Consider the following 17,624-nt stretch of genomic DNA (forward strand, 5'->3'; position numbering starts at 1 on the left):
TGGACGTTCGATCCTGCATGGATTGCCCAGCCGACGAAGCTGTGGTTTTCTTGGATCCAATAGTTCTGCTTTCTTCCGCTCGGCGTAAAAGGCCGACAGGACACGGATTCTCGGCGTGCGCAGTGCAGCCACCGGTGGGTTGGATCCACTTGATGCAAGTTCGAATCCGAATCCGCTGTTCGTGTTGGGTCATGCCTTGCGAACCGGACCGGGTCCGATCGAACCTCCTCCGTACATCGGCCATTTGTAGTTAGGGGAAAATATTCTCCAAATCAAAATTAATTCCAGGGACAAATCCGTTAATATTTCATGTTGACTTTCTTTTTGTAAGAGTTGACTGACCAAAATCTAGGTATTAAGTTTGGATTGGCAAAGAATCTTGCTTATTTTGTTGAGCAAATTCCACACGCAGGAGTATCAAACATTAAATCTTGAACAGAAGGGGATATGTTTCAGAACTTTCTTACTGCATTCGAGTGGAGTCCCTTGTGATGCTTCAGATCAGCAAGCACAAGGAACAAGAAGAACAGCTCCCCTTCTTCTCTTAGCCTTCCTTCTGTGTTCCCCTGTTCTGAGTGCCACGCTCAAAAGAGATCCACCTGATACCAGCTGGGCTTGCTGCTACCATCAGCACGACTCGCTCTCGAATGTGTAATAGAAGGACCGTGTGCCATCATCACCGTAGCTAGTGCTCTCCTTCGGCTGTTGCCTCGGGGAAGAGAACAGGCGAGGTTTCGGAGGCATGTCGATGAGCTCGGCAGCCCCTCGGAGCATCTCTACCACTCCGAGCATGGAAGGACGGCTAACCGGATCGGTCTGTATGCACCACAAGCCCACCATCACCATCTTCTTCAGTATGGCAACATCCTCCTCCACCACCGCCACCACGTCCTCCATGTCCACGCGCAGCCACTCCTGTAACTGATTGTAGATCCAGTCGGGGAAGTACTTATTCTCGCTGGACCGCTCCGTCTCTGCCGCCGCATCCTTCTTCCCCATGGCCATCTCCAGCAGAAGCATCCCGAAGCTGTACACGTCCGACTTGTGGGAGACGCCCCCGAGGCTTCTCAAGAACACTTCGGGGGCTATGTAGCCGACGGTACCTCGGGCGCCTGTCAAAGAGACGCTGCTGTCCTTTCGAGAGTACGATCTCGCCAATCCGAAGTCTGAAATCTTGGGCTGCAACCTGCTGTCCAGCAAGACGTTCTGAGGCTTGATGTCCAAATGCAGAATTCTTTTCTCGCACCCGTTGTGGAGATACTCGACGCCCCGGGCGATCCCAAGAGCGATGTCGAGCAGTCTTTGAGCACCCAGCTTCTGCCGCATCTCTTCCTTGGATATCAAATCAGCTAACGATCCTCTGGGCATGAGTTCGTAGAACAGAGCTCGGCGCGTGCCGTCGCAGCAGAAGCCTAGAAGCCGGATGACATTCACATGGTGAATTCGACCGATGGTGGCCACTTCGTTCACGAAGTCCTGGCCATTGCCTTTGGTCTTCTCCAACACCTTGGCAGCTACCAGAAGTCCATTTGGGAGCTTCCCCTTGTAAACATTGCCGTAGCCTCCTTCCCCAAGCTTTTCCTTGAACCCATTTGTGATTTTTCTCACGTCGGCGTACGAGTATTCTGTGGTCAGCATCGATTTGTAGTTGCTGATGAACTCCTTGATCTCAGAGTCGCCGCTTGGTCTCGTGCTTCTCTTCCTGATCAGACGGTGAAAGAGTGATGCCCCTTTCTCTTTGAACTTGACGAATGCGAAGAGCCCTGCTAGGAATGCTGTTGGGACAACTGCAGCTGCATGCATGATCAAACAAGAGTACTGTATAAGAACAGTGCCGGAAACAGAACTCACACAGAAAGATTCTGGAGACGATTTACCTAGAACGATCTTCCATGTGCCAAACCTGCAGGGAGAAGTATCATCATCCACAAATTAAACACAACAAACCCTGCATCTATGCAAATGACTACAGTGGAGTTTACTGGACACTACTACCATAGCAAGGACACAAATGACGTGATGATGAACTTATTAGGACTGGGGCATAAATAGTTGACTGGCACAATGGTCCAGGGTGGTTGTTGTTTGACTGTGATGGAGAACTCAATTTCTATATGATTTCTCCGTCGCGTGCACAGTTTTGTGGCTCATGCTACTCCAAGAGGATCATTCACCACCAAAGAGACGTGCCTATTCTTTCTACGAGAGAGGCGAATAGAGAGAAGAGACGAAAAGTCTTACTTGGTAGCACCAACATTTCCATCTCGACTGCATTTGTCCTTGCAAAAGCACAGCGGCTTCCCGGTGGTCTGGTTGTAGCCGCACCGCCCGCCGGATTCCTGACAAACCAAGCAATCCGTGTTGTTATAATCCCACTGCAGAGCGAACCCTTTGTCCACTATTGGAAAGAGATAGTCCCACTTCACGACGCTGGTATTCTTGAGCTTCGCCAGCGTGAGATTAGCCTCAACGATACTCGCGAGCAGTATGGGTAGCAACGCATGGTCGCACGACGCCGGAAGCATGGTGTCGTTGTTCAACGTCCCTGACAGGAAGTAAAGGCTGGAGTTCCCTTGGCAGCCACCGTACTCGACGGTTTCGCTCGTGAAGTTGAGAGGAAGCTGACCCTCGTCGCGACGGCACCAGGAGAAGTTGAGGTAGATGATCCAGTAGGGGATTTGGAAGGAAGCGAAGCTGGCGGCCGGGAGGAAGCCGGCGGCGTCGCAGGAGTTGGAGCGGAGGTGTTGGGCGAGTTGGTGGTCGGACACCAAGAGCAAGGACTCATCGAGGGAGATCTTGTTCACCTGGTAGGGACGGTCAGAGAAAGTGATGGTGGGCGGAGAGGAGGGGTCGCAGGTAATCATGAATCCGGGGAGGCCGCAAAAGGAATTGGTGGAGAAGAAGGGGAAGGAGACCATCACGTTGCCGCAAAAAAGCGGCTTGCAGACTTCGTAGAAGTAGGAGTAGTTGATCTGAGACATGGACAGGGTTGGGATGTACAGAGAGAAGAAGGATAAGATGGTGGCGGTGGTGAAGAGGAAGCAGGAGGTCAGGGGCACCATTGCGTGCAGCTAATGTTCAACGTCAGCGAAGCGAAGGCCTGGCTCTTCAGCAATCGGCCTTTCATGATTGCTGCGATAAATTGTTGGCAGAGTAGACTGGACTTTTGTTGGACACAATCAAAAAACATTTTTAAAAATTTAATTTTTTTATTTTTTTAATTTACTATATTAAGAGATTTTATATTATTCTATCATAAGTTAGAAAAGGTAACAAAATAAAATAAATAATATCTAAAATTATATTGAATAAGTCATCACTCTTTGATTTATAAATATTTGATAATTATCTTCCTATTGACCATGTGATGAGTACCGTCGACTTATGAGTTAATACGATTGGTCCATTATCGAAAGTGCAGCAAACTCATTCAAGTGCCTCTTACTGGTTGATGTGATTGACTTGATGAGGTGAGACCAGGCAACCCAATTGGAAGATGTTTTGTTAGCATGGACTTGCTTTCGGATGACCGGATAGGTAATCTAGGATTTTTTGTTTGTAACGTTCACCCTTGTGGATGGATTGCCTAGGTGTCCTCGAGCGAAGGGTTGTCTCATGGTTACGTTTTGACAACGGGATTGTCTCCTGTTTGTTGACGATCCTGACAAGCCGATATCGAGGGTTGTCCAGAGTCATCCATCCGATGCTTAAGTCAACAAAGAGAAGAAGACAATAGTGTAAATTGTATGACTATGTTTGTGTATAGAGAGTCCCCCTAGCTGATAGGTTCCCTTTTATATATGATCGTTGTGCGTTGGTCTATCATAAGATTAAGTGAACCATCTAATCTTGATAAGGTAGGACGGTTATGAGTGTACTGAGCATCATTTCAGGAGTAATGACTTAGAATCTTGCTTAAATATCGGTAATAGATGAACGATAAAATCATCCTTATTAACTATTAATAATAAGCCAATGAATCCTCTCCGTTGTAACACCTCACTTACTCGCTTGAGAGATCATCTGTCGATGTAAGCTTTGTTTAATATCCCAAGGCGTATCAGTGGATGATCGAGATGTGATGAAATAACAAAGGGGACTGGTCACTGCAATCGGAGATGAAATTGGATTGGTACCAAGTGGAGAGGATTTTAAATCTGATTGCATTGTTGAAGCAAATACGAGGGATGATGATGATGATGAACAAATTAGAAGGCTTCCAAGCACACATATATCAACAATTCATCCTAATAATTTTCTAGATATTGCCAACTTCAACTCCTTAGGTCCGACCGAGCTTGAATTATTTTTATATATTGAATTTGTTTTCTTATGTAGTTGTGGTGAGAATCATTTATAAAATAAAATAAAAAATAAATTTTATAATTTTTCATATTTAAGAACAAATCAGAGGTATTTTGTATTCTCAATCTGATTCATTAAAATAATTTTACTCAATTTTTGCCCGTAAAATAAGTCTAAAATAAGCGAATCATTTTAGGAAGACTGTGTGAAGTCGAACAATCTCTTTGCATATAAAAATAAGATAACATATGCTAATCTTTACTTCCGTTCTGAATTAGTAGCCATTCCTTTTTTGGGTAGGCATTGCCTCGTTGCGATGTCTTAACATGCTTGTGTAATGCCCGTAAGTAAGAATCAATGCATGATTTCACTTCATTACGGTGCAAGAATAAAGATGACACAGACATTTAGGCCCCATTTAGGATAGATAGCTCCTACGGGAATTCAAGAGTGTGACATCAATTATATAGGAAATGATTCTACCATATTTCACAACCGGTAATCATACTCAGAAATTTGATATCTTTATATATATATATATATATATATAGAAAAGATGGTTGATGGTGAACTTATTCTCTCACCGAAACCATAGACTAAGAATACGTTATCCCTTTCTTCCCATGTCATGTTCCTTGGCCACAGAGGATAGTATCAACTTAGTTATAAGAAGCAGCAACCACAGTTCTGAAGGCTAAAGCACAGCATCAGAAATCCCAGAAACATGTCTTCGGGCCAAAAGAAGCTCTTTGGCAGGGAAAGACCTCTTCGTGATGTTTTAGGTGGAGGAAAAGGTAACTCTCTTTGCTGTTCATTTTAATTTTCTGACAAAACAGAGTTAATAGGAATCCAAATGGTGGCTGTGTAGTTGCTGCTATCGTCCTATGGAGAGACAAACGCTTGTCTGCGGCTATACTCATTGCGGTCACTGTTGTGTGGCTTCTCTTCGAGGTCATGGAGTACAATCTCCTGCCACTTCTTTGCCACATCTCGATAGCAGCAATGCTTCTTGTCTTCATATGGTCCAATGGTGCAGCTCTGCTTGACCTGTAATCCCCTTTGATCTCATTCTTCTCGTTTCTTCATCTTCTTCTTCTTCTTCTTCTTTCTGCATGCATGGTGTTCTTGAGATTGATATGATACTAATGGAACCATGTCCTGATCGACAAGGAGAATTTAACACATCGACAGCAATACTTCAGAAGGAAGCTGCTCATAAGTTCCATATTTGCACAACTAAGTTTAATTCTTGTCTTGTATTGAATTTAGCAGCTCAAGTTGTTTAGTTTGGCAGTAAATTATGTGCAACTACTTTTGATTCCAGGACACCTCCGAAGATCCCTGAGCTCATCTTATCTGAGCAAGCCTTCAGGAAAGGGGCACTGCTCTTCCATTCCTATCTCAGTCACAGCCTCTCCATACTCCATGGTATTGCAGGTGGCAATGATCTCAGACTGTTCCTCTTGGTAAAAAGATCCTCTTTTCATTAGCCTACTAGTCTTTCTTTGGCTTTCTTGATGGCACCTCAAGTGCACAACCATGTTCTACAGACAATCATCTCTCTCTGGATCATCTCGGCGATAGGAAACTGCTGCAGCTCCATAAATCTCCTATTTTTCGGTGAGCATAACCACTGTCGTCACAGTTAAAGAGATGACCAAGTTTGATTGCATCTCACCGAGAGGCATTGCCTTCACTTTCAGTTCTTCTTTGCGCGCTGACTCTGCCGGCTTTGTACGAGCGATATGAACGTGAAGTGGATCATGCAGCCGCCATGGGAATTGACGGCCTCCAGCAGCTGTTCAAGAAAGCCAATTCGAAGGTCCTCGAGAAAATTCCCAGAGGACCAGCCAAGGCAAACAAATCCAACTGAGATGCAGCAGGAACTGCTAAATTATATGTTAATAGGAGATTTAACATGCATGAAATTAAACTGCCAAGCCAGTGTGTAAGATAAAATAGCGTTCTAATTATAATGGAGTGTGTGTTGACATGTATGGTTCTTCCTGATGAGGATATTAATTACGATAAGACTCGGCTGACGTCAGCCGACGCCTCACATCTCGGACGACGCGACGGCACCCGATCAAATGGACCAGGACACAACCCGAGACGCATTAATGCCCACTCAGGCTCGGCTCTTCACGCCACGCTAATGTCAGACGCAACCAGCCTACCCCCTGCAAGCGGGCACATCAAACAACAGCAAGCTTCCCTATAAATACCCTCGCACTCTGAACAAGCGGGGGAGGGAGGGAAGAACACACCAGGGAGACACCTCAAACTCTTCTTCTTTCTACCCCCTCTACCATCTACTGACTTGATCGTCGGAGGGGTCGGGTCGAGCCTCCCGACCCGACCTGTGTGCAGGACTGCAGACGGGGCGCGTGCCCAGCTGAGGAGCCCCCTCCAGCGAAGACCGCCGACCCCATCCCGATCGGACCGCCGTAGCCGACTACCTCGGCGAACCCGAGGGCCGCACCGGGAAGATCCCGCCATCCGGACCCGAACCGAGCCGCGTCGGCCCCGAGGCCATGGCTCAAAGTTGTTTGCACTAACAGATTGGCGCTAGAAGGAGGGCCCGGAATGTCGGGTGATCACCCGAGCGGCTCAGACGAGTCCCCGGCTGAGAGGTCGCACCCGACCGAAGCCTCGGGGGACCATCCCCTGCACGGAGGCCATCGTGACGAACACCCCGCCACGACCTCCGAACGATACTTACAAATATTCAACGACCTGGGCTTATCGCCGCCCGACGACGCCCCCGCCGACTCGACGCCCGTGTCACCCGAGGCCTTTCAGGACCTCGCCCGTCAAGTCCGAGCTCTGATGGATGTGGTGCAAACCCTCATTCCGCTCGTTCCTCATCCGGCGCACCCGCCTGCAGTCCAACCACTGCGACAAAACGAGCCGCTCGTTCAGGACCACACGACACTTCCGGAGTTCCCCACTTCGCCTCGGGTCCGACCGGCCCCACTCAGGGATCCAGTGATGGCAAACCCGAGCGGTCTCTCGGAGACCGAGGCACTCTCTTCGAACTCCCTACGGGCCCAGCTGCGCTTCGTCAGTCAGCGACTCGACGAGGTGCAGAAAGAGGTTCGCAGGTCCAAGGGAGAGCTCAAGGTGGACGCACACCAAGGGTCTCCCTTCACGCTTGAGATATGGGATCAGACAGTCCCCCCGGACTTCCAGCTCCCCTCTCTGGACGCTTACGATGGCTCCACCGACCCGGCGGACCATGTAGCTGCTTTTCGCGCCCAAATGGCGCTATGCGGAACCTCTGAAGCCTTGATGTGCAGAGCGTTCCCTACCACTCTGAGAGGGCAGGCCCACGCGTGGTACGACGCCTTAAAGACCGGAACGATCACTTCCTTCGACCAGCTCGCCAAGGACTTCGAGCTCCACTTCGTGGCCTACACACGGTCGAAGCCTTCCGCGGCACCGCTCCTCGGACTCAAACAAAGGGAGGATGAGCCCCTCTCCCATTTTGCGGATCGCTTTGCCACGCAAATCCGGGGCCTGTCGGACACTCACCCCTCTCTGTTAGTGCAGGCGTTTATGATAGGCCTACGACCTTCCAGATTCCTTTGGTCCCTCATGGAGCAACCTCCCACCACGGTGCCAGAGATGCTCTAGCGCGCTAATCGGTACATCGCCACGGAGGCCTGGGCGACCGTGAGGAGAAGGGACGGCCCCCGATCGCGGGCTTCATAACAGAGGTCAAGCACCCGCGGTGGCTACCCCATGTAGTCCTCATGAAAAGAAATCCAAGCCCTGCCTCAGCCTCTTTCAAGCCAAGGTTCAGTATCTACCTGACCCCCTCTCGGCTCGTGGTTAGCCCCGGCTTGAAATCGTCTGAGTCGACACGGTTCGGCCACAGACTACCGAGCCCATCTTTGCGCGGCCTTCCCGCTTGAGCCGCACCCCCTCGGCCACAGACTGCCGAGCCCACCTCTGCGCGGCCTTCCCGCCTGAGCCGCACCCCGTCGACCACAGATTGCCGAGCCCACCTCAGGGCGGCTTGCCCGCCTGAGTCGTGTCCCTCGGCTCGAGCCACGCCCCTCAGCCATAGACTACCCGAGTCCACCTCAGCGCGGCCTGCCCGCCTGAGTCACATCCTTCGGCCTTTGCTAGATCCCTCGGACATGCACTGCCCGAGTCCACCTCAGCGCGGCCTGCCCGCCTGAGTCACATCCTGCGGCCTTTGCCAGATCCCTCGGACATAGACTGCCCGAGTCCACCTCAACGCGGCCTGCCCGCCTGAGTTGAGTCCCCTAGCCTTTGCCACATCCCTCGGTCGTAGACTGCCGAGCTCCCCTCAGGGCGGCCTTCCCGTCCGAACCACATCCCTCGGCCGTAGACTGCCGAGCCCCCCTTAGGGCGGCCTGCTGCCCGAGACCACGCCTGCGCGGTCTGCCCGCCTGCGTTGTGCTACTCGACTGCATGACGCTCGAGACCACGCCTGCGCGGTCTGCTCGCCTGCATCGTGCTACTCGACTGCATGACGCTCGAGACCACGCCTGCGCGGTCTGCCCGCCTGCGTCGTGCTCCTCGGCCGCATGATGTCTGAGACCACACTTGCGCGGCCTGCCCGCCTGCGTCGTGCTCCTCGGCCCCATGCTTCCCGGGATCACACCTGCGCGGCCAACCCGCCTGCGTCGTGCTCCTCGGCTCCATGCTCCCAAGACACACCTGCGCGGCCAGCACGCCTGCGTAGAGCTCCTCGGTTACACGCCCCCCGAGACCGCGCCTGCGCGGCCCGACCGTCTTATGCCTCAGACTCCCGTTACAACGACCGACGCATAGCTTCTTTCCGGGAGGGGGGAAGGGGGGGGGGGGGGGGGAGGGGGGGAATATGATGAGGATATTAATTACGATAAGACTCGGCTGACGTCAGCCGACGCCTCACGCCTCGGACGACGCGACGGCACTCGGTCAAACGGACCGGGACACAGCCCGAGACGCATTAACGCCCACTCAGGCTCGGCTCTTCACGCTACGCCAATGTCAGACGCAACCAGCCTGCCCCCTGCAAGCGGGCACATCAAACAACAGCAAGCTTCCCTATAAATACCCTCGCACTCTGAACAAGCGGGGGAGGGAGGGAAGAACACACCAGGGAGACACCTCAAACTATTCTTCTTTCTACCCCCTCTACCATCTACTGACTTGATCGTCGGATGGGTTGGATCGAGCCTCCCGACCCGACCTGTGTGCAGGACTGTAGACGGGGCGCGTGCCTAGCTGAGGAGCCCCCTCCAGCGGAGACCGCCGACCCCATCCCAATCGGACCGCCGTAGCCGACTACCTCGGCGAACCCGAGAGCCGCACTGGGAAGATCCCGCCATCCGGACCCGAACCGAGCCGCATCGACCCCGAGGCCACGGCTCAAAGTTGTTTACATTAACACTTCCTAAAACAATGAACACTTGAGCACACGGATCTGCCGGTGATGGCTCTTCCTGCATCTGTTGGGGAGTAAGGATTATTTGGGGACGATGAGTTCGCTAGTTCTTGAGACGTGTGCATTCTTCCCTGAGGTTTCAGAAAAGATAAGCCGTAGTAGGAGGCGATCGGAATTCGTAGACAGCGTTGCATGCAAACGGGTGAATCTCAGTACACGAACAGTCCAAGGACGGTGGCTTCGTGTCACCTTTGCAGCCGCGAAGAACACTGCGACTCCCTCGGCCGAGTCCAGCGGTCGCCACCTCACCGGCCGCTCTTCATCTCCATTTCCAATCCCATGACGTTTCAGCGTGCTTTCTCGACACCTATCCACCGCATGCCACCGCCTACGACGTCCCACTTTCCCTCTCTCTCTTTCTACCTATCCGAGTTCGTCCGCCGCGCAGTGGAAGGCATGCGGCAGAGCACCATGAACCGTAGCCCACCGTTTAGGAGCCACGCCGGCGCCGGCGGAGACGACGACACCATGGCCGTCCGCCGGCCCCCGAGCGTTATTGCAGCTTCGGAGATGGACTTCTTCTCGGAGTTCTTCGGCCCGCTCTCTCCGGCGAGCGGGGCTCACTGTGCACCTCACCCTGTTCTCGCTGCCAGAGTCAACGTCGGCGTCGGGGTCAGCGACGCTGCCGACAGCTCGGAGGACGTCGAGAAGGAGAGTTCCAGCGGCATGAAGAGCATCCCTGCCGTCGCAAACGACACTCCCGGGTGTCCCAGCGAAGTAATAGAGCAGCTCTTGGATTTGTCTTCTTGCGAGATGTCTGTTCTGTGATCGCTGTTGCCATTTCTCTTCTTTGAAGCAGGAGGTGGATGCGAGGAGCAAGCCGCCACGGAAACGGAAACGAAACCGCACGTCGGAGATGCATAATCTCACCGAGAGAGTAAGCAAGGAGCTGCATTCGTTCCTGTTTCTTCTTCTTCTTCTCCCTGGGTTGGAAGTGGCACCCTCTTATTTACTTCCGTCTCTTGTCTCTCTTGGAGCAGAGGAGGAGAGAGAGGATAAAGGAGAAGCTGAAGGCACTGCAAGAACTCATACCCAATTCACATAAAGTAAGTCTTCTACATGACACACACCGTCTGTTTTCATCTGTTTGCATGAAGGACAAGTTGAAGGCTCTTCAACAACTCATATCTCAGTGACTATTTCAGCTTTTCTTAGGTTGTGCAGTGCAATGTGTCGACCATGAAATCAATTTCTAACATTTTATTCAGATGCAAATTGACTATATGTTCACCGACAATGTTTTCTTTGTACTGCAGCTGCATAGAGCATCTCTGCTAGAAGAGGCCATTGGGTACATCAAATCCCTGCAACAGCAACTACAAGTAAGAAAAGCATGCCGCACATCCATGATTCTTTGGTCTTGCAATCACCCTCTCTTCTTTTTGGTTACTCCAGATCATGTCAGGGGGTGGCATATATCCTGCTCCATTTGTGTCTCCTCCTGCAATGCCCTGCCCGAGAATGCCTCATTTCTCTCCCTTCCCCGCCGCCGGACTCACCCTCGGCATGAACATGGGCATCGGGATGGGAGTACCCGGCATGGCTTCTTCCACAGGCTTGTCTCCGCCTTCCTCTTCATTTCCAGCAACCAGCTTGGTGCCAATGGCCGCAGTCAGCCCCATCTCACATTTCCAATCACCAATGGCGATGCATTACTGGCCGTACACCGCATCACAGGAACTTCCAACTTTGGCACCATCAACCGCTGTTTGTAGCCAAGCTTTGCAGGCTGAACTCTTCCACTCCATTAACCAATCTGAGCCAAGCGGTGCGGCGGTCAACGGAGCTACGCAGGCAATGGCTCCTGTCTCCCTCTCTTGAGTTGTTTGACGTCCGAGTAATTTGCAGCAGCTAAAAGTTCATTGTTTCTATATCTCAGCGGTCGAACTTTTCTGGATCATGCTCGAGTACATCTTGACATGTTGACTTGATATCAATTTGCTTCGGGAAACGATGGCTTTTGCAGTGCAACTCCCAAGGAGGTTCGTAATAGTTTAAATCACTACTGCTCACTACTGCATGCATCTTATGATGTGATGATATATACATCTGTTGGTAGCAGGCAATGTCAACAGCCATGGACTTCACCTCAAGCAAAGCTCTCGCCATGTAGAGTAACACCCGACCTGTGCTTGCTCTGTTGCAGCAGAGACGACCTTTTTCACGTATATAACAAGACAACATCACCATTAGTAATGTGGTGGATACCTCCTCCTCTTACTTACTTATCAGCATTACATCCCAAGAAACAGGATAGCAAGAGAATAAACGATCTTTCGCTCTATATATAGACACATTTACCACATCATCGTCGACCACTGTCGTCGAACACCTGTGGATGGAAGTGGTGAGTGCAATCATCGTCAGCATACAGCGACCTGAAGTTAACGCAATCGCATTCATTATAACTCTCTGGCACTCCTTCCTTTGTCTCTCTCCCTCGAGGAAAAGATCACCGACTTCTTTCCCCAGCGGCATATAACATCACCAACTTCGTCACTCTCGAGAAGAACCGTCATAGGTGAAGAAATTGAGACTCCCCAGATCATACGACTATAGTGCATCACGTCTTACTCTTACTTTTTGTGTCGCATGCCTAGTTCTGCTGATTCCAATTTAAGCATTAATGGAACTCATCATGAACGCTTGCAACTTAAGCTTTTAGATAGAATGATAGTACTTATCATGAACAAAAACCACAATAGCTTGAAGCACCTTGCCACAATAATAGATTAATCTAATTCGAGCGAGTTGGGGTCGGTTGATGCTTCATGTGATCCAATTGCTTTGGACACTCTTTCTTGTTTAGTCTTACTGTGAGCTATCTTTCAAGAGAGTCTGAGTGGATTTTAGTACTCTTGTCTGAGGCTCTGACCATTACTTTGATTGAGATGGAGGAAAAGGCATGAAATCCACTTGGGTTCCACCGTATCAAATCCAGCCTCGATTTGCCTTCCATGGTCCACCAAGTGCAGGGTGAAAAATGAAACAAAGAGATCAGACAAACGCTAGGAGAAAAACCAGAGCAGAGCAGTGCAGTGCAGTGAGGGAGGTGATGGGAGACATCTCTGCTACAGAGACATTTATGGCCTCGTCTCCACCTCCCATTGACCCACCCATTTTGAGATGCACTCTATGTCATGTCCAACCCCACGAGTCACCGTTCAATCTCCTCTTCTCGTGATCAGCTGAGGAGGAAGAAGACTGGGAGAGCTACTGGACAAAGTGGCTCAGTCTGGTGACATTGGACCTGCTGTTTGTTTAGCTTATCAGCTCCCTTTCTCTTTCTCACACTCCACTTTTTTTTTTTCGTTTAAAGTGTGTGCGTGAGAGAGAGAGAGAGAGAGAGGTACATGGAATTAGGCAAATACAAAGTATGTCCATTTCATTATAAATGAAATTATCATGCTGATCTACCTTAAGCATAAAAAAATCTACTCCATTCTATTATTGATGTATCATTTCTATCTATTCACTCTAATCTAATGAATCGATCGACTGACATTTATGTAACTCTTACTATCAGGCAAAATTGAGGTATTAAACTACCAAAAGAAATTGCAGGAGGTCAGGTTCTGTACATAATGGATAGCTTTCTCAGTCATCAGCCTCCACAAGGAAGTGAGAGGAGCCCCACCCACCAAGCTGTGCTGCAGAGATGAGGAGCAGGGACTCTCCACCCATGACACGGATGAACAAAGTTGGCCGTGGAGCTTCTCAACAACAACTGGTGGCGTGTCTCTGTCACTCTGTGGGTGGTGGACTTCATGGGATGGAACATGCGATTCACTGTAGTAAGGAAAAGGAGGATAGCTTTGACCCCAATGCTTCTCACTCGAACCTAAGCACTTACGCATCTCACAACAGACGCATCTTTGATGTTCATCTCATTCTTAGGAGTAGATGAGATCAGATAGGTTTGCGTAAAGCTAAAAACAGGGGTATACTGCCCAAGATGTGATATTAGATTCGATCGAATTTATAGATTTTTCACTCACATTAAATTTGGGTATTAAAATTGATTTCATTATGTATTAGGATATTTCATATAATTTCGAGTTACTTCGTATAACTATTGATAGAGAATAAAAATAACATTTATACAACCATCTCGATAACAAAGGTTGTCATCTTAACCGAGAAAATTACACAAGGGGACAATTATATCATCTCAATAGATGATTGAGTCATCTCCATAATGATTAAGTCATACCGCAATCTCGACGAGTAGTTGAGCTACATGTCGATGGACTATTAACATAATTATGTCATTTCGATACATAATTGAGTCACCTCATTAGCATATAGTTGCATCATCTTTGTAACTACCTTAAACACTCAAGTCACTAACAATCATGAGATCTTAAGTATAAATAATCTCTCTTATTTTTCTTAAATCTCTGCAACTATAATAGATTTTTATTATTATTATTATTTTGATTTAAATACTTTGAATCATACAACTTAAATTCATCAAATTAATGAGTTAGTTGTCTTGTCATATTAACAAATGAATTATAATTCCTAAAAAAATGATAATAATTAATATTACTGTAAATGATTCCCCTCACACCCATTTTTCTTTCACAGCATAACTCATATTAATATCAATCTCAATCTCCATTATTAATTCAAATTAATATTTTATTAAACTATAAATAGTTAACAAAATTCAGCATATAGCATACATAATTTTTTTTTAATTTATTGAATCCATATTTAACCTATTTGGTTTCAAAGTAAATCAATCTAAATTAAATCAAAACTCTGAACCGACCTAAACCTATATATTATAAATTTATAAAAGAATACATTCTTATTGACGTCATATTAACTAAAATTTTAAGCAATAGTCAAATGACAAACAATTGGCATAAATTAGAATATATATATATATATATATATATTCTTAGGTCCTATGTTGATATTCATATATGAGTTAAATTTAAAATTAGAGCAATAAAGATGAAAAATATAGGAATGTAGGTAGGTATAAGGTATATGGATATATATAAAATATGCATTAAATCTTGACGTTACAACACATCAATACACAATTTGACATGCGAATACGTGGGAATATAAAGCAGAAGACAACCACCGCCATCTTTCACTCCTCCCAAGTCCCGCGATCCCCACGCACCACTATTCGATGGACACAGTGGCTGCCGCCGGCGCCGGCACTGGCGGCCTCCGTTTTGCAGACTCCGTCGACTCATCCCCCCGCTCCCGTGGCGGCGATTCCTTGGACGAGGCACCCTTTTCCTCCTCCGATGCCGCCGCCGGCGGGCGCCTCCGCCTCATGTGCAGCTACGGCGGCCGCATCGTCCCCCGGCCCACCGACAAGTCTCTCTGCTACCTTGGCGGCGAGACGCGCATCGTCGTCGTCGACCGCCACTCCTCCCTCGCCGACCTGTCCACCATGCTTTCCCGCAACCTCCATGGCGGCCGCGCCTTCTCCCTCAAGTACCAGCTCCCCAACGAGGACCTCGACTCGCTCATTTCCGTCGCCACCGACGAGGACCTCGACAACATGGTCGAAGAGTACGACCGCATCCTTGCATCATCCGCCGCCGGCACCGGCGGCTCCACCCGCTCCTCTCGCCTCCGCCTCTTCCTGTTCCCCTCTAAGACTGAGACGTCTCCAACGTCCTCGATCGGGTCGCTCCTGGATGACTCCAAGTCAGAGACTTGGTTCGTGGACGCGCTCAATAGCGCCATGAACGGGATGGGGATCAACGGCCTCGCCCACGGCCTCTCCTCCGACTCCGCCTCGGTCAACTGCCTCCTCGGCCTCGAGGATGACGCCTCCGTCTACTCCGTAGGCGGCGGCGCCGCAATCGCCGCCTCAGGACGCGGAGGAGACCCCTCGGAGCGGCCCGAGCAGCTCGTCCTCTCTCTCCTGGACTCGTCCGGCAAGCACGCTCGCCACGGTCAGGACGTTCAGTCCGTCCCGGACTCACCGATGCTCGACACGGCTTCCTCCTTCGGATCGGCCTCCTCCGCCCCTTCCCTGTCCAATCTCCCGCCCATCCTCGTCCGACCCGATGACCGCCCACCCGATCTCGGTATCACCGGCCTCGAGGGCCACTTCGCCCAGATGAACCTCTCCGCCGCAGCCGCTGCTGCAGGCGGACAGAGGCTGGACAATGAATTCAAGGAATCATCGTACAGTCCCCAACTCCAACTCCAACCCCCTCCACCGATATCCCTTTTGGCTTCCTCAGCCTCCACCTCGACCATCTCCCCCACCGAAAACCCCAGCAGAGCATTCTCCTCCGATGACGAGAAGTCCGACCATGGCAGCATCCAGAAGCCGCTCCCGCCGCCGCAGTCTTCGAAACCAAACAAGGTCGAATCCCCAATCTCCGACTCAGGATCAAGGTGCTGCTCCTTTTCCCGACTTCTCGAAATAAAAGTTGCAATTTTGGAATGCTTTTCACCAAAAAAAAGTTGCACTTTGATCTCTTCATCTAGAACAACATACTCAAATGCCACCCTCGATCCAAAGCGGGAACTCGCGGCGGTCTCTTCGATTCCGAGCCACCACGTTGCGATTTCAGCCACAGATGCTGCCGGCTACCAATTGGCTTCAACTCAGCTGGAGCAATTCCAACAGCAACAGTTCTATCCCCAGCTTCATCATCATCATCAGCAGCAGCAGCAGCATCAGTACATTCCGGCGAATTCCCATTACATCCACCACCCTGCAACCGGCGTAGTGATCCCCGTCCCCTCTTACTTCCCTATTGCTGCCCACACAATTCAGCAATCTCCGCAAGTTCACCCCTACGATCCCCATCTTCCCCTGTACTACTATCCCGTTCATCAGACTCCGCCGATCAATTTGGCAGATGCCAATTCGATTTCTTCGGGGGCAAAACCCCCCATGCCGGTACCTCAAGTCCTCCCCAAGGCTGACCAAATTCCCACCTATGCCGGAATGGGGTATCATGTCGTGCAGCACCACCAAATTGCTCACTCCCCTGCATCGATGTCTAACTACGGCTATCAATTTGCTGCTGATCATTCCCAGCCTCAGATGTACTACTCACAGGCTACTCCACCGCCGGCATTGGCTCCAGCTGATGCCAAGGCAACCAGAGCATCATGATCCCGGTTGGTAATCCCCGGCAAAGCATCGAAGGAAGAAGGAATAGATTCTGCAGGAGGTGAGTGGAATTTTAGTAAGCTTATATATTCTTACTCTACTGTTAATATGAGCTATCTCATCAGTAGTATTGTCCTGTGTTTCTACATGTCTCTGTGTCCCTGTTCTTGTGTCATCTTGTCACTGGACTCAGGGTTTCATCCACGAGTCCTTGGTGCAAATAATCTGTGCTCTTGGAGCAGATTACTTTCATGTTAATTATGGACTTGTCATCTATCAATAAATTATACAGTAGTTCTCTATTAATTTGCAGAGTTATACTGCAGAACAATACTGATAAGGCTTGCTACTGTTCTTGAATTCTCTTTCTCTTGTTGAGTATGTTTCTGAGCTACGACCTCTGGGTTCTCACAATCTGCATTAAAGAAGCTCTGGTGGCTCATGAAGTCTCGAGATACCCTTCTTACTTTTGGAATGAGAAAGCCCCCATACCTGTTTGTCTGTTTCTATCATTTGACTTGGAGATGACAGTGATGTATATTTTGGTGGAAGGATGTCATTCATTCTTTGTGGAACAAGCAATCAGTGTACCAGGAGCTGAGGGATGTGGGTGTGGCAAACTGGCAATCCAAGCTGGATTGCAGTGGCTGCTGCTCACATCCCAGGTGAGTTCTGATGTTTGGCACAACCAAAGAGCTGGTTGGCATTCAATCACATTAAGTATCAGATTACCATTTAGTTCCA

The 17,624-nt window shown here is 49.5% G+C and overlaps 4 protein-coding genes across 5 annotated transcripts; 3 read left to right on the forward strand and 1 right to left on the reverse strand.

The window, feature by feature from the left end:
* Window positions 1-366: 366 nt before the first annotated feature.
* On the reverse strand, window positions 367-3,138 carry LOC103976407 (rust resistance kinase Lr10). Of its 2 annotated transcripts, XM_009391599.3 has the most exons (3): window positions 2,242-3,138; window positions 1,878-1,903; window positions 367-1,793 (listed from the first exon to the last, which is right to left on the reverse strand). In XM_009391599.3, the coding sequence occupies exons 1-3, from the start codon at window positions 3,060-3,062 to the stop codon at window positions 628-630; spliced, it is 2,013 nt and encodes a 670-aa protein (XP_009389874.2). In that variant the 5' UTR covers window positions 3,063-3,138; the 3' UTR covers window positions 367-627. The 2 variants fall into 2 exon arrangements, with proteins under 2 accessions (XP_009389874.2, XP_064951801.1); XM_065095729.1 differs by having other exon boundaries at window positions 367-1,903.
* Window positions 3,139-5,019: 1,881 nt separating this feature from the next.
* LOC135604974 (reticulon-like protein B9) lies at window positions 5,020-6,305 on the forward strand. The gene is made up of 5 exons (XM_065094628.1): window positions 5,020-5,099; window positions 5,174-5,354; window positions 5,630-5,771; window positions 5,856-5,925; window positions 6,009-6,305. The coding sequence occupies exons 1-5, from the start codon at window positions 5,030-5,032 to the stop codon at window positions 6,176-6,178; spliced, it is 633 nt and encodes a 210-aa protein (XP_064950700.1). The 5' UTR covers window positions 5,020-5,029; the 3' UTR covers window positions 6,179-6,305.
* A 3,860-nt stretch (window positions 6,306-10,165) lies between these two features.
* Window positions 10,166-11,590, forward strand: LOC135604813 (transcription factor PHYTOCHROME INTERACTING FACTOR-LIKE 15-like). The gene is made up of 5 exons (XM_065094465.1): window positions 10,166-10,486; window positions 10,569-10,646; window positions 10,750-10,815; window positions 11,026-11,091; window positions 11,165-11,590. The coding sequence occupies exons 1-5, from the start codon at window positions 10,166-10,168 to the stop codon at window positions 11,588-11,590; spliced, it is 957 nt and encodes a 318-aa protein (XP_064950537.1).
* Window positions 11,591-14,874: 3,284 nt separating this feature from the next.
* LOC135605532 (uncharacterized) lies at window positions 14,875-17,186 on the forward strand. The gene is made up of 2 exons (XM_065095730.1): window positions 14,875-16,153; window positions 16,247-17,186. Exons 1-2 carry the CDS (start codon window positions 14,922-14,924, stop codon window positions 16,881-16,883), a joined length of 1,869 nt encoding a protein of 622 aa, XP_064951802.1. The 5' UTR covers window positions 14,875-14,921; the 3' UTR covers window positions 16,884-17,186.
* Window positions 17,187-17,624: the final 438 nt, after the last annotated feature.

The sequence above is a fragment of the Musa acuminata genome, chromosome BXJ2-2 (genome assembly GCF_036884655.1).
Source record: "Musa acuminata AAA Group cultivar baxijiao chromosome BXJ2-2, Cavendish_Baxijiao_AAA, whole genome shotgun sequence".
NCBI classification, from domain to species: domain Eukaryota; kingdom Viridiplantae; phylum Streptophyta; class Magnoliopsida; order Zingiberales; family Musaceae; genus Musa; species Musa acuminata.